General features: G+C 41.5%; 1 protein-coding gene across 1 annotated transcript in view; it reads right to left on the bottom strand.

Moving 5' to 3' along the window:
* Positions 1 to 13,346, bottom strand: part of DNAH3 (dynein axonemal heavy chain 3) — a 164,550-nt gene that overhangs the window by 34,485 nt on the left and 116,719 nt on the right. Inside the window, exons 43-50 of the mRNA XM_043560338.1 lie at positions 12,272 to 12,451; positions 8,081 to 8,204; positions 7,834 to 7,990; positions 7,460 to 7,603; positions 5,842 to 6,508; positions 4,432 to 4,597; positions 2,246 to 2,462; positions 510 to 692 (exon numbers count right to left, since the gene is read on the bottom strand). Of these exons, the coding sequence (XP_043416273.1) occupies positions 510 to 692; positions 2,246 to 2,462; positions 4,432 to 4,597; positions 5,842 to 6,508; positions 7,460 to 7,603; positions 7,834 to 7,990; positions 8,081 to 8,204; positions 12,272 to 12,451 (1,838 nt within the window). The remainder of the gene's footprint in view (positions 1 to 509; positions 693 to 2,245; positions 2,463 to 4,431; positions 4,598 to 5,841; positions 6,509 to 7,459; positions 7,604 to 7,833; positions 7,991 to 8,080; positions 8,205 to 12,271; positions 12,452 to 13,346) is intronic.

The following is a 13,346-nucleotide window of genomic DNA, read 5'->3' as shown; positions in this document are numbered from 1 at the left end:
AGTGGCATCTTCTAGGTTCAACATTCTGTTATTTGACAATGATTTATTCCACCCCTGTAACATACCAGGCACATCTGAGCAAAAGATGATGGAGGTGGAGGAGACAGGCAGAGGGACATCCAGTGCAAGGGCCCTGGGGTGGGAGTGTGCCTTTGCACTTATCCGAGGAATAGTTAGGACGCCAGAGTGGCCAGAGCAGAGTGAATGAAGGGAAGGTAATGAGATGAGGTTAGATCATGTTGGGTCTTGTAGGTCTTGACTCTGAGTGAGATGGAGAATATTCGGAAAACAGTAATGCTTCCTGGAGAGAGCCAGGTGTCACAAAGACTTGCTTCACCACTTACTAGCTGTGTGATGTATGAAAGTCAGTTGTCTTCTTCAGACCCCACTTTTCCCTGCAGGATGGGTCCGACCACATACACTGTGCAGGACTTTGTCAGGCTCTTGTGAGATCATGGATGAACCCAGAAAATGCTGGTTCCCTCCCTTTCCTCTTTGGCTTTTTATACCTTGATTCCTTGAGCAATGGCAGCAGCAGCGTTGGCTTCTTTTTCATCCGCCTGCACCAGAAGTTTCTTGGCATCAGCCTCTTTTGTCTCCTCTTCAATTTTCACCATCATCTTGGCGGTCTCCTCGGAGGTATGGATGAGCTGAGGCTGGAGAGCAGTCAGTTCTACTTGCATAACTGCCACCTAGCAAGAAGTGGGGGGGGGGGGGGCAGCGTCAGCTCTATCATCACTGAGAATGGCATGGTTGGCAAGAGTTGAAACCATTCTCCAACCTATGATATATGCAGAAAATACTAATGATTTTAACATGGTCCTGGGTATGTATTTGTTGGCTGGAGTCTCTCTCTTTGATCTTTCAATACTTAGTTACTGAATTCATACTATGTACTGTAAATTATCAAGTACAGGTGCTAGGCACTAGACATAAAATGGTAAACTTAAAATTTTTTTTAAAAGGTACAGTTTCCTCCTGTGCTCTTGACCCTACATTTCAGTGTTGGGGGCAGGAAGAGATAAAACAGAAGCAAGTTAGAAAAAAAAAAACTCCTACTTTTTTTTTTTTTTTAGTCTGTGAAGGAAGCATACATGAGATACCTAGGGTAGAAGAAACTTTCAAGGTCATTTTTTCCAAGAGTCAATGCCTTCTAGAGCATTCCTGTCAAGTAGTTTTCTGACCTCCGCTTGAGTTCCTCTAATGGTGGAGGGCTCACTCCCTCTCAGGACATTTGTGCCATTTTTCACCTACTGGCCCTGATTCTACCTTCTAAGGCAGCTCAGATGCATATCTGAGGAAGGTTTCATAATCCTGCTACCACAAACATGTGGGAGAAGCACAGCATGCTAGCCTGATTAGGAGCACAGGTTCTGGAATCATGCAGAACAGAGTTTCAGTTTTGGCCTGACTGTTCACACTGGCTACTCACGAGCCTGCATGTGTGATTTTGGCAAGTCTCCTGGTCTCTCTGCATCGTGGTTTCTTTGTGTGTAACATGGAAATGGTAACAGTACTTTCCTCATACACAGCACTGTCATATGGAAGGGCTCAAGGAATGTTAACTGGCACCATCATTCTCTTTTCTGGTCTAGACTGCCTTGCTGCTCCTCTAACAACATGGTTTGCTCACCCTTGCCTGGACAGAATCCAATTTTCAAAACCTCTCTAAGAGCCAGGGACCCCCAGGAACAGAACGAGGGAGGCCACCTCTGCTGTTCTCCCCCATCCTTGCGTCGTAGTGCTAGTGGGTTTGCTGTACTCAGCGGCAGGTCAACCTACTGCGAACCTCAATTAGCTCAGTTCTTTATTGGTGCTGAAAATCCATCCATTTATACAGCTCTCATTTTAGATGGTTTTTCAAGTGGCTCCAAGCACAAATTAATTACTAATTCATATGCCAGGTATTTTGCTATGGGCTGCACTTGTGTTAGCCCATTTCACCTTTGTAATAGCCCTATGATGTGAAAACTATTTTCCCTCCTCAGATCAAACTGAGGCTCCAAGGGGTGAAATAATGCATTCAGGGTTCATCCATGATGAACAAGATATCAAGACCTTAAAGAAAGACAGAATCTCTGAGGGCTGGGTTTAGGCTGAGGCAAGCAAGGTAAAGCTCTACAAGAAGAGGTGCAGATGCTGTCCTTATGTAGTGACCTCCTGAACTCTGCACCTGAACAAGTGCCTCACTGTACCCACCTAAGCCTGGACCTCTTTGTCTCTCTTCTACTTTGGCAGTGCTCACCTGTGAAGATGCAAATTCTAGTTTCTGCAGACCTGTCAGGTAACGGTTCCTCATCATCTCAACCTCGTGCCTCTTGGTATTCAGGAGCGTCTTGAAGGTTAGGATCAGTTCGAGGTAGGAAGTGGGGGTGACGTAGTTGTGTCTGCGAAGTGTGTTATAGTAATCAAGTGACAGGTCCTTCACACTTTCCTGGAAATATTTGCACATGGAGATGACCCTACCAAGGACACGAGGATGGTTAGGCAGGCCCAACGTCCTCTAGAGAGACCTACCACAGCTTTGGCTACAGATGTGAGGATGTGAGAAGGTACACACTGACTTTCGCCTGCTAGAGTCCCAAATTCTCAGAGACAGGCCAACAGAGCTGCAAGAAGGTTTGGAGAGATATATATATTCCTACTAGAATGATTTTCGAGCAAGTAATTTCTATTTCTGGTCACTTTGGGGAATCACCAGAGCTTTGAGTAAGAGTTCTTAATCTTAGGTAGTCTGGTGAAGCCTCTGGATTTTGCAGAATGATAGTCTCAAAATCATAAAAAAATACATAAAATTACAAAAGGAACCAATTATGTTGAAATCATTTTCAAAATATTGATTTTTTTTTTTTTTTACCGTTTTTCAGTTTTGAGAGAGAGAGACAGAGCATGAGTGGGGTAGGGGCAGAAAGAGAGGGAGACACAGAATCTGAAGCAGGCTCCAGGCTCTGAGCTGTCAGCACAGAGCCTGATGCGGGGCTGAAACTCACAAACCATGAGATCATGACCTGAGCTGAAGTCAGACGTTTAACCAATTGAGCCACCCAGACGCCCCCATTTTCAAAATATTTTAAAAAACAAATTTGCAATATATCAGCGGTCAGCAAACTTTTTCTGGAAAGGGCCAAATAGTAAAAATCAACGGGTCACATGGTTGAGTAGTGGTAACTACTCAACTCTGCTGCTGTTGTGTGGGGAAAAAAATGGCATGGCTGAGTTCCAACAAAACTTGATTTATAAAAACAGGCTGTAGACTGGACTTGGTCAGTGGATCATGGCTTGCTGACTCTGCATTAAATAATAAGATGAGGCAACAGGTCTGAAAACTACCACAACTTTGAAGGAAATGATACACTAATGCATCTGTAAAGACTGAATGTGTTATTTAAAACACACACACACAACTGGGACTCCGATTGGTAACAAGTCCTGCTAATCCTACTGGGGTTTACTGCCTACATTCATCATTTAAGGAAATGCAAAATACCAGTTGGATGTCAATGAAAATGAACATATAATTTTTCTCCATTCACATTAACTGACCCTCTGAATTCTATCCCTGAGCCCATGGACCCAAGTTAAGGGTCTTGTGGCCTAGAGAATAAAGTTCAAAGTTCTTAAGGAGGAATTTATAGGGATCAATACTCTGACCCCTACCTACTTTTTCATTTTCCATTCATTCATTTACTAAATAGCCATTGAATTACTATGTACCAGGAACCTGCTAGGCACTAAGGATATAGAGTCAGACAAGGCAGATAATGTGACTACTGCCTTCATATGGGGCACCCAGGTGGACCACATTCTCATCTCGTCCCTTACTCTAGCCAAAATTAAGGGCATTTTGGGGTTGTTTTTTGTATATCTGTGCTTTATACATAAAAGAGTAAGTTTTTTTTCACTCTCAAAACAACCGGTTTTCATCCCCTTGGTAGCAATGTCATCCCTACCGAGAATGCATGCTCTAAAATGATTGAAATTGCTATATTATTAGAGCAAGGTTCTCATAGCTATGACAACAGTGCATCCCCAGGACAATTCTGAACAATGAAATTTCATTCTTTTTCAGCAAAGGTGTTTTATTAAATATCTAAATAAATGTGATTTTCTCTTTTTAAATCTTTTTTTTAATTTTTAATTTTTAGAGAGAGAGGGAGAAAGAGTAGGGGAGAGGGAGAGAGAGAGAATCTTAAGCAGACTCCACGCTCAGCATGGAGCCCAAAGTAGGGCTCAATCCTACAACCCTGGGATCATAACCTAAGCCAAATTCAAGAGTTGGATGCCCAGCCAACTGAGCCACACAGGGGCCCCTAAATGGGATTTTCTATATATAAATCAAGAAATCATAAAACAATAGTAACAATACAGCCAATATCTGGATTTTCAATTTGGACTATTTGGTTGGGGTACTAAAATGCAGCTAATGCTTACTCTATCCGAATATTGTCATCAAGCTCCACATCTTCCAGAAATTTGTTGGCTACCAACTCCAGGGCATCTGTGGGCCAGGACTGGAACCAATCAATCGTACAACAATTGATCAGTGAAGGGAACATCCGCAGGCGGTTCCGGAAGGCGTCCCCAATTGGGCTCATGGCTAATGAAAAGCAGACTTGGTTAGTTTCCTTCCTCCAAGGCAAAGAGGCAGGCAGGTTTTTCCAAGGATTCTGGTGGGTAAGGGGTTGGTCTCCTGTTGGTACTCCAGGGGTATAATGGGAATAGTCACGATGAGTGCCTGAGAAGCACAGCAGAATCATCGGATACTTCCATGCAACTTTGTGATGGGAATTTAGTATATTATAATAGACTTCTGACTGGCCTCCCATACCTATTGTTCTCCTTTCCAGATCTTTTGCATCACTTAGCCAGCATGGTTTATGCCCTTTGATCCTCTTTCTCTATTTGTGCTGACTCAGATATAAGGGAATCATGGATGACCCATACACAGTTATTTACGGAAGTTGAGTGGGGCCATCAGCTTGTTTCTGACCCCATCTCCATCCAAGCACAAATTTTGGATAAATTCCATTCATTTTTTATTTGGTTTCAGTGTGGTAGGAGGAAGCATGATGCACAGGTGGGAAGTGTGAGGAGGTCATTGTAGGTGAAGAACAGAGAGAGAAGGGGGAGCTTGGTTTGAGAGGACAGTGGAAAGGATACAGGGGACAGTATGGCAGGTGGCCTTATAAATCCATAGATTAGGAATTTTGGTGTTTATCCTGATAGAAAGCATTTTAAGTGTTTTAATGTGTGTGTGTGTGTGTGTGTGTGTGTGTGTGTGTGTGTGTACACAATGTTCATATTTGCAGTACATGGGGAAAAACCCATTCTGGGTCAGTGGAATAGAAAGGTTTGGAATGGACAAGAGTGCACATAGAATAGTTAGAAGGTTGCAGAGATGAGGCTGGGCAAGATGCTGGCAGTTTAGCTAGTGCAAACATAGTGGAGATGGAGATAAATGGGTGGATATGAGAGAGACCAAGGAGGTAAAAATTGACAGGACATGGTAACGCGAGAGAAAAGTATTAAATAGAATGCCTCGGTTTCTGGATAGATTGGGGATGTCATTCACAGAGAGAACTCCAGATGTGAGGCCACCAGGGTAATGCACTAAAAGGAAGGAAAAGGTTCAGAGAAGAATTCAGAGAATTGAGAAGAGTGAAACAGGTTTAAAATAGTTGTTCAAGGAAGGGTAAGTTTCCACAGAAATTCAGCCATAAAGCCCTGGGTGAGTGCCATGGCTGGATCAATCCTCAGACCACTGTAAGAGGACCAAATTTAGGCACAGGAGACCCCAAAACACCCCGAGGAAAAGGGCAAAGTGAGTTTACTTCTTCTTACCAAGGACAATGTGAAGGTTCTTTTTCACCCTCTCAATAAAGAAGTTATACAGCGAAAGAGGAGTGACTTCGATCTTCTCGCCTTCTGTCCTAGCTGCCATTTGCATCTTCTCTACAAGGTCAGCTTTTTCGTCAGCCGGGAAGATGTTGGGCACATCTCCTGTGTTCAGAAGCATGTTGATGTCCTCGACGAATGATTCATCCTTGATCTGGCTATCAGCAAAGAGGAATACGGTACTTTTGGTGGCCACTCCGACCTGCAGCATGATCTTCTTCAGGTCCTCCCGCCAGTCGTGGGTTGAGTAGTTCTTGGTGATCTCGATCTGATAAAGCTCGTATGAGTTCATGAATGTGGACAGTTTGCTGGCACTCTGCCTCCCACTGCCCCCAATGCCCACCAGAAGCAAGTGGCCTTTGTCCTGTTTCAGGACCCTACAGATCCTGGAGATGTGCTCAATGGCAAACCTGAACATGACCAAGGACATGGGGGCCTTGCTGATGTTGTTGAACTCTTCTAGGTAGTACTCCATGACCACCGTGAGCTGTTTCAAGTCAGTGATCTCATCATAGATTTTTGGGTCACTTTCTGGCTTAAAGAAATCTCCAAAGAAGAGGCTACGGATATTATCATCGACAATCTTTCCAGTGGGTGACAGGTGAATGAGGACCTGTGGGAAAGGTAAATCTCAGCCAGGCATTCAGCCAGTGGCCCAACCAAGATGACGGTGTGAGGTACAGAGGGAGGGAACAAGAGATATGAGTGGTTCCTCTGAGCATATTCTCCAAAGTCAGCATTCTTTAATAGTTTTTTAAAAACATAATAGATGGATCTGCTGGTTGTAAAGACTTTAATGAAAGGACATTAGAGAAAAAAGCATGAAAGTGAGAGTCAATCTGTTTGCCAAATGGCTAAAATGTTGGTGGTCAGATTGTGAGATCCCAGTGGTAGTTGAAGGATGGCACCATTTTTTCAATAAACTTGCCCCTTCACCAAAGAGAGGTACAGGTGCTACCCCTGATCCCCACTTTGTGGCTAGAGTGGGAATGTTCTAGGTGCTTTCTCTTCCTGATTTTAGAACCTGACAGTGCTACAGCACTTGGCCTCTAGATACAACATGAAACACTCACAATTTTTCTGTGGAGAAATCACAGCTTCTTAAAAATAGAGGTAAAACTATACTATGTAAACACATAGGCTTAAAAACAACTTTTCTTACATCAAAAGGGAAAAGAGAAAATATTTACAAATGGGAAACTATGATAGTCTTCTACCTGAAGATCAAGTAGGATGTTGATCAAACCATAAAAATTTCACGGTTCATTTCTCAACTCACAAATTAATTAACCTTAAAAATGTATTTTAAGTTAATTATAAACAATTACATCAGATCATAAACCACTTTGAATGGATCCAAACGTATATGTTATCAGGGAAGTGAAGCAAAATTGGGCCAAATATAATATCACCAAATCAGGTGACTAGTTGACTCAATCCCATCTCCTGGGATTCAGAGAGCAGAGCTGAGTCTCCATGAGGAAGGAAACCTGAAATCTGAGACTAACATAGTCAAATATTTGGGGCCATTTCTGAGGCCAAATGCTCAGAGGGTCTGGCTTACCTTCTCCACAGTCTGCTTGAAGCAGTTGGATGTGGTTTCCTTCACCATGTTGAAGAAGACCTGTCTGTCCTCATCGTCGATCAGACGGTCATAGAAGACCCGATAAACCTCATGAATCCAAAGCCGGATAAATTTTTCTATATCCTGAAAATCCAGAGTTAATTATTTGAGTGGTACCTGAGGTGGTAGTTCTTAGTTTCTAAATCCTGGGGTTGACTGAGTATTAAACAAGATAATGCTTATAAAATACTTAGCACAATGCCTAGCATAAATAAAAGCTTAATAAAAGTTAGCAATTACTATTATCACTATTGATTCCATGAAGCCAAGGATACTGCTGAATGAACTGGATAAGAGAAATGATAGTGTCTGACCTGCAGGTGGGTGTGAGGGCAGAGCAGTACCCCTTGGATAACCCGTGAAAAGTCCCGCAGGTTAAAGACGTAATGTGACTTAGAGGGAGTTGGCAAGAAATTCTCCACCGCAGCTTTATAAATTGTCATAGTAGCTTGTACCAGCATCTTTCCATACCTTAGGAGGAAGGGGAAGGCAAATCCATCAAAGAGGGGCTAAAACTGAGGATCCCAGGCCAATATTGTGGAAGACACAGGAATCTCTTACCTTAAGAACATCACGTCAAACCCTTTCCCAAAGTGCCAGTCAGCAATTGAACTGAAAATCTTGGTTAAAATGTCATCCTCAAAGGCGTTGATGGAAACAATATTCAGATGGCGAGTGAATCGTCCTGGAAAACACACAGACTCACACCTACCTCCTGGGCCTTGTGATACTGGGATATGGAAGAGTAGGTTTTCTTCTGACTTCATGTTCTAGAGCTGTGTTGTCCAATATGGTAACCTCTAACCACGTGTGGCTATTTAAACTTAATTAATATTAATATTAAATAACATTAAAAAATAATTTCCTTAGCCTCACTAGCCACATTTCTAACATGTGGCTAGTAGCTGTTGTATTGCACAATGCAAATGCAGAACATCTCCATGATTGCAGAAATTCTATTAACAGCACTAATGTTCACGATTGCTTTTTTTTTTTTTTAATTTTTTTTTTCAACGTTTATTTATTTTTGGGACAGAGAGAGACAGAGCATGAACGGGGGAGGGGCAGAGAGAGAGGGAGACACAGAATCGGAAACAGGCTCCAGGCTCTGAGCCATCAGCCCAGAGCCCGACGACGCGGGGCTCGAACTCACGGACCGCGAGATCGTGACCTGGCTGAAGTCGGACGCTTAACCGACTGCGCCACCCAGGCGCCCCTCACAATTGCTTTTAAAAGTGAAGGCAACATGTGATCATTGTAAAATAGTGAACTCAGAAATACTTTTATAGAAAGTGAGCATCATCTTTGGCTTACCTCCATTCTTTCCCTAATTAACCACTATCAATGTGGTATCCTTACATATCTATCTATATTATGCCTGTCTAATGTTAGATATGTATATATTTATGTCTATATATCAGCTTTATTGAGATATAATTTACATACTATCCAATTCAACTACGTATACAATTCAATCATTTCTTAGTATTATAGTTGTGCAACCAATACCACAATCAATTTCAGAACATTTTAATCACCTCAAAAAGAAATCTTGTAACCATTAGCAGTCACTCCCCATTTCCTTGGAGTCCTTGGCAATGAATAGCCTATTTTTCATTTCTCTAAATTTGCCTGCATATCTTTTTTAAAAAAGCATTTGATTATACAAAATAAAACACAGATACAGAAAACCATACAAAAACAAATATAAAGTTTAGTGGATCATCATAAGATCAATACTCATACATCTACCATCCAAGTCAAAAAACAAAGCTTTGCTTACCTTCCACAGGTGCCCCTCTGCATATCCCATCTCAATCTTAGCTTTCTGTCTCTTTCCAAAGATTACTATCTTGACTTCTATAGTAATTTGCTTTGCTATCTTGATTTATGTCTTTTATCACCCAAGTGTTCATTTCTACACAGCACAGTTTAATCTTCCCAATTAAAAAAAAACTTGATTATGTCTGATAAATCTCTTTTAATCCATAGATTCCCCTTATATTTCTTTCATCTTTTGCCAGATGAGTATGAGGGCTGTTTGATGTGTAGCTTCACAGTCAGGATTTTGCTGACTGTATACTCATGGTGAGTTAATTCTGTTCTTCTGTCCTTTGTATTTCATACTAATTTGCAGCTGGATCCAGAGACTTGATCAGATTCAGATTACATCTCTGACCAGATGCTAGGTGGTGGTATATGCTTTCATCAGAGACATGATGTCTCTCCTTTTGTGATGATGGTAGCTACTGATGCTCAATTGGCTAGATCTATTAATTTATTGGGGATTGTAAAATGGTGATACTCTGATTCTATCATTTCTTTTTCATTTATTAGTTGGAATATTTTTGTAAAGAGATACTTCCCTCATCTAGGATTTGCTCATACTGTGGTACATTTCATATAAGAAAGTCAAGATAAATGTTTGATTACTTCCATTTATTTATCAGTTTTTAAGATAATAAATTGGTTCCTTACCATCCCGTGAAAATGGAGAATTATCATTTTTATTATAGACTTGTGGATTTAAATATATTTTGACAAATTTCAATCCATTAAAATTGCTATCATTGTTGAAGCTCAAATTTTCCCATCTTTGGCCAGTGAGAGCCTGCTTATGTTGACAACTGAGTCCTTTTGACACGACCGTTTAAACTTTGAGAGCTTTCTCGTTATCTGGTATATCAAGAAGTTACAAGCTCATTTTGTATTTTCTGCCCCAGATATGCAATCAGCCATTTCTCAAGAAGCTCTGGTTTCTTTCAGCAGGAAGTTGGATTTCAAAACAATCTGGGTGGTAGGCATGCTCATTGTTAGCGAGTTGGCTATTATTTCCTAGACCTAGTACATCAATGGACATCATGAGTTATTACTACTGATATTTCTAATTTAGGACTACAGGGTTTTCACTTAATTTCATCTATATTACATCTTGGTATTTCATACTGACACTTCTGATTCTCAAGGACACAAGGTCAGTAGAAATAAAAAATTCCTGGGTGCCTGGGTAGCACAGTTCGTTAAGCATCCAACTCTTGATCTTGGCTCAGGTCATGATCTCACAGTTCGTGAGTTTGAGCCCCACCTTGGGCTCTGTGCTGATTACATGGAGCCTGCTTGGGATTCTGTCTCTCCTTCTCTCTGCTCCTCCCTTGCTTGTGCTCTCTCTCTCTCTCTCAAAGAAAATAAATTTACTTAAAAAAATAAAATAGAAAATTCCACAATAACTCATTTGTATAATCCTACTCTATGCAAATCTCTCAGAATAAGAATATACTCACTACCAATTATGATAACTGAAAACGATTTGAAACTTTTTGTATTTGTTATCCTCATCCCCCCTCCATTTTCAATTGTTCTGTGTCTACAACATTGGGTGTTACAGCCTTTACATATTATAATCTCTCCCATGTAGTCTTAGTCCAACAAATAACCATATATTTAAAGCTTATGACCAGTTGTGATATCTATTTATTTTCCGTCATTTTGATCGTGTGAAACTCATTTTCTAGTAGGTTCCCAAGAAAGTGCCTGTGGAAATAAGTCTGAGTTCTTGCATGCTGATAACAGTTTTCCTTTTATATATCAAGGTCAGCTTTGCTGGCTATAAAATCCTTGCCTCTCATTTTATTTCCTTGAGTATCTTAAAAATGTTATTTCATTTTCTTGTGGCATAAAGCATTGTGGTAGAATAGTTTTAAGATGATCTAATTTTATTTTTCTTTTAAGTCACGTGCTCTTTTGTGCCTAGATGTCCAAAAGAATTTTTCCTTTTCTATAAAGTCCAGCAATTTTACTAGTGCATGTCTTGGTAGTGGTCATTTTGAGTCTGTATTCTTAGGTACACAATGTGCCAAATACGATTATCCTGTCCATTTTCCTTATGGAAAATTTTACAGATGAGAAAGCTAAATGCCAGAGGGGAGAGCAAGGTCAAAGAATCTTAAGTCTGGAAATGGTATTAAGATTCTTTTTTTTTTTTTTTAATTTTTTTTTCAACATTTATTTATTTTTGGGACAGAGAGAGACAGAGCATGAACGGGGGAGGGGCAGAGAGAGAGGGAGACACAGAATCGGAAACAGGCTCCAGGCTCTGAGCCATCAGCCTAGAGCCCGACGCGGGGCTCGAACTCCCGGACCGCGAGATCGTGACCTGGCTGAAGTCGGACGCTTAACCGACTGCGCCACCCAGGCGCCCCAAGATTCTTAAGCAAGGATGTATCTCAGAATTAAATGCAGATCCTTGATGAATCCAGTTACACCAGAAGCAAAATGTATTCCTAAACTGTTGGATGATGGGAGGAACTCTTACTTGTTTTGTTTGTTTGTTTATTATTATTTTGCTTAGGCCACTTTGGGTTAGTTGTTCTATCTCCGGCAATCTGAAGAATTGTAACAAACACAACAGGTGAATCTTTTTCCACCTGGTTGAACCTCTGATCTAGTCTCCCTCCTGGCACCCATGCTGGCCACACTGAACTCTCCTTTTCACAGGAGACTCTCTGTTTCTCCAGGGCCTAGCCAAAGACTTTCACATTCTCTTTCCACATTCATGTCCTATTTCACACAACTTCCAACATGAAGACTTCAAATTCCACTCCCTGGAGCTAGCCCAACCCCCTCTGGCTATAGCCTAAACATACTTTTCTCTACCTTCCATCAGGACAGAGTGTCCTGTACCAACTCTCCATCCACGAAGGTGGTCTGGTTCTGCTGGAGGATGAAGAGGAATGAAGTTTCTTTGTCACGTACCAGTAATGTCATTCCTTCCTCCCCCAGGGGGGCCCATGGCAGTCACAAGCAGCACATCCACAAAGTCCAGCCTGCTTGTGTCCTTCTTGTCAAACCAGTAACCGTGGTCAATCCACTGCCTCAAGAGCTCAATGGGGGGCTGGGCCCCATACACTTCTTTGGCTGGCATGTTGAGGTCATCTGGGGAAAGAAGCCACACATTCTAAGTCTAGGGGAGACAACAGATAACTATTCCCTCCATGGGAGAGGAGTCCCCTCTTCACTAGTTGTCCCCTCTCCACTCCAGGAAGAGCTTAGCCAGTGGACATACTGACCATATGGGAAGAAAATTTCTGGGCTCTCCTGCCTCATTGAGATCTCTGCCCATTGTGACATTAAGGATGCATGGATTGGCATCAACAAACAGGCATTTAATTTTTTCCCATTCCATCAACCACACTATATTGAATGTCTACTATGTGTTAGACACTGTTAATTTCTGGGGATATGATGGTGAGGAAGACAATCATACTCCCAGCCAACAGTGTGTATAATTTTACTGGCAGATAACAATTGAACCTCAATGGGAGAAAGGTTTTAAGCAAGGGTTTTTGAGGAGCAAAACCAAAATGGCAAGAAAAGATAGTGACTTTCTCAAGGGCAGGGGTTGATTTTCCTCAAAAGCAAATTGTGTGACCTAGTCACTGCACATAGAAGACACTCAATAGAATGAAAGCCTTTTAATTTTTCTCTAACGAACACTAACTGAATGCTCAGTTTATGTCACATAACATTTTAGTAGTTTTATACACACTATCTCACCTAATCCAAATGATGACTTTATAAGGAAGATAGTATTACCTTTATGTTAGAGGTGAGGACCTGAGGGTCACAAAAGTTAAGTCACAATATGCCTAGGGTTAGAAAGTGAGATTTGAACCTAGATCTGTTTGCTGCAAAGCTTAAATTGTTTCCGGATAGGAGGGTCTGGGTGGCTCAGTCAGTTAAGTGTTGGACTTCGGTTTAGGTCATAATCTTGCAGTCTGTGGGTTCAAGCCCCACATCTGGCTCGGTGCTGACAGCTCAGAGCCTGGAG

This window comes from Prionailurus bengalensis, chromosome E3, assembly GCF_016509475.1.
Source record: "Prionailurus bengalensis isolate Pbe53 chromosome E3, Fcat_Pben_1.1_paternal_pri, whole genome shotgun sequence".
Classification (NCBI taxonomy): domain Eukaryota; kingdom Metazoa; phylum Chordata; class Mammalia; order Carnivora; family Felidae; genus Prionailurus; species Prionailurus bengalensis.
Note: the sequence above shows the minus strand (reverse complement) of the source record. Positions and strands in the feature narration are given on the sequence as shown.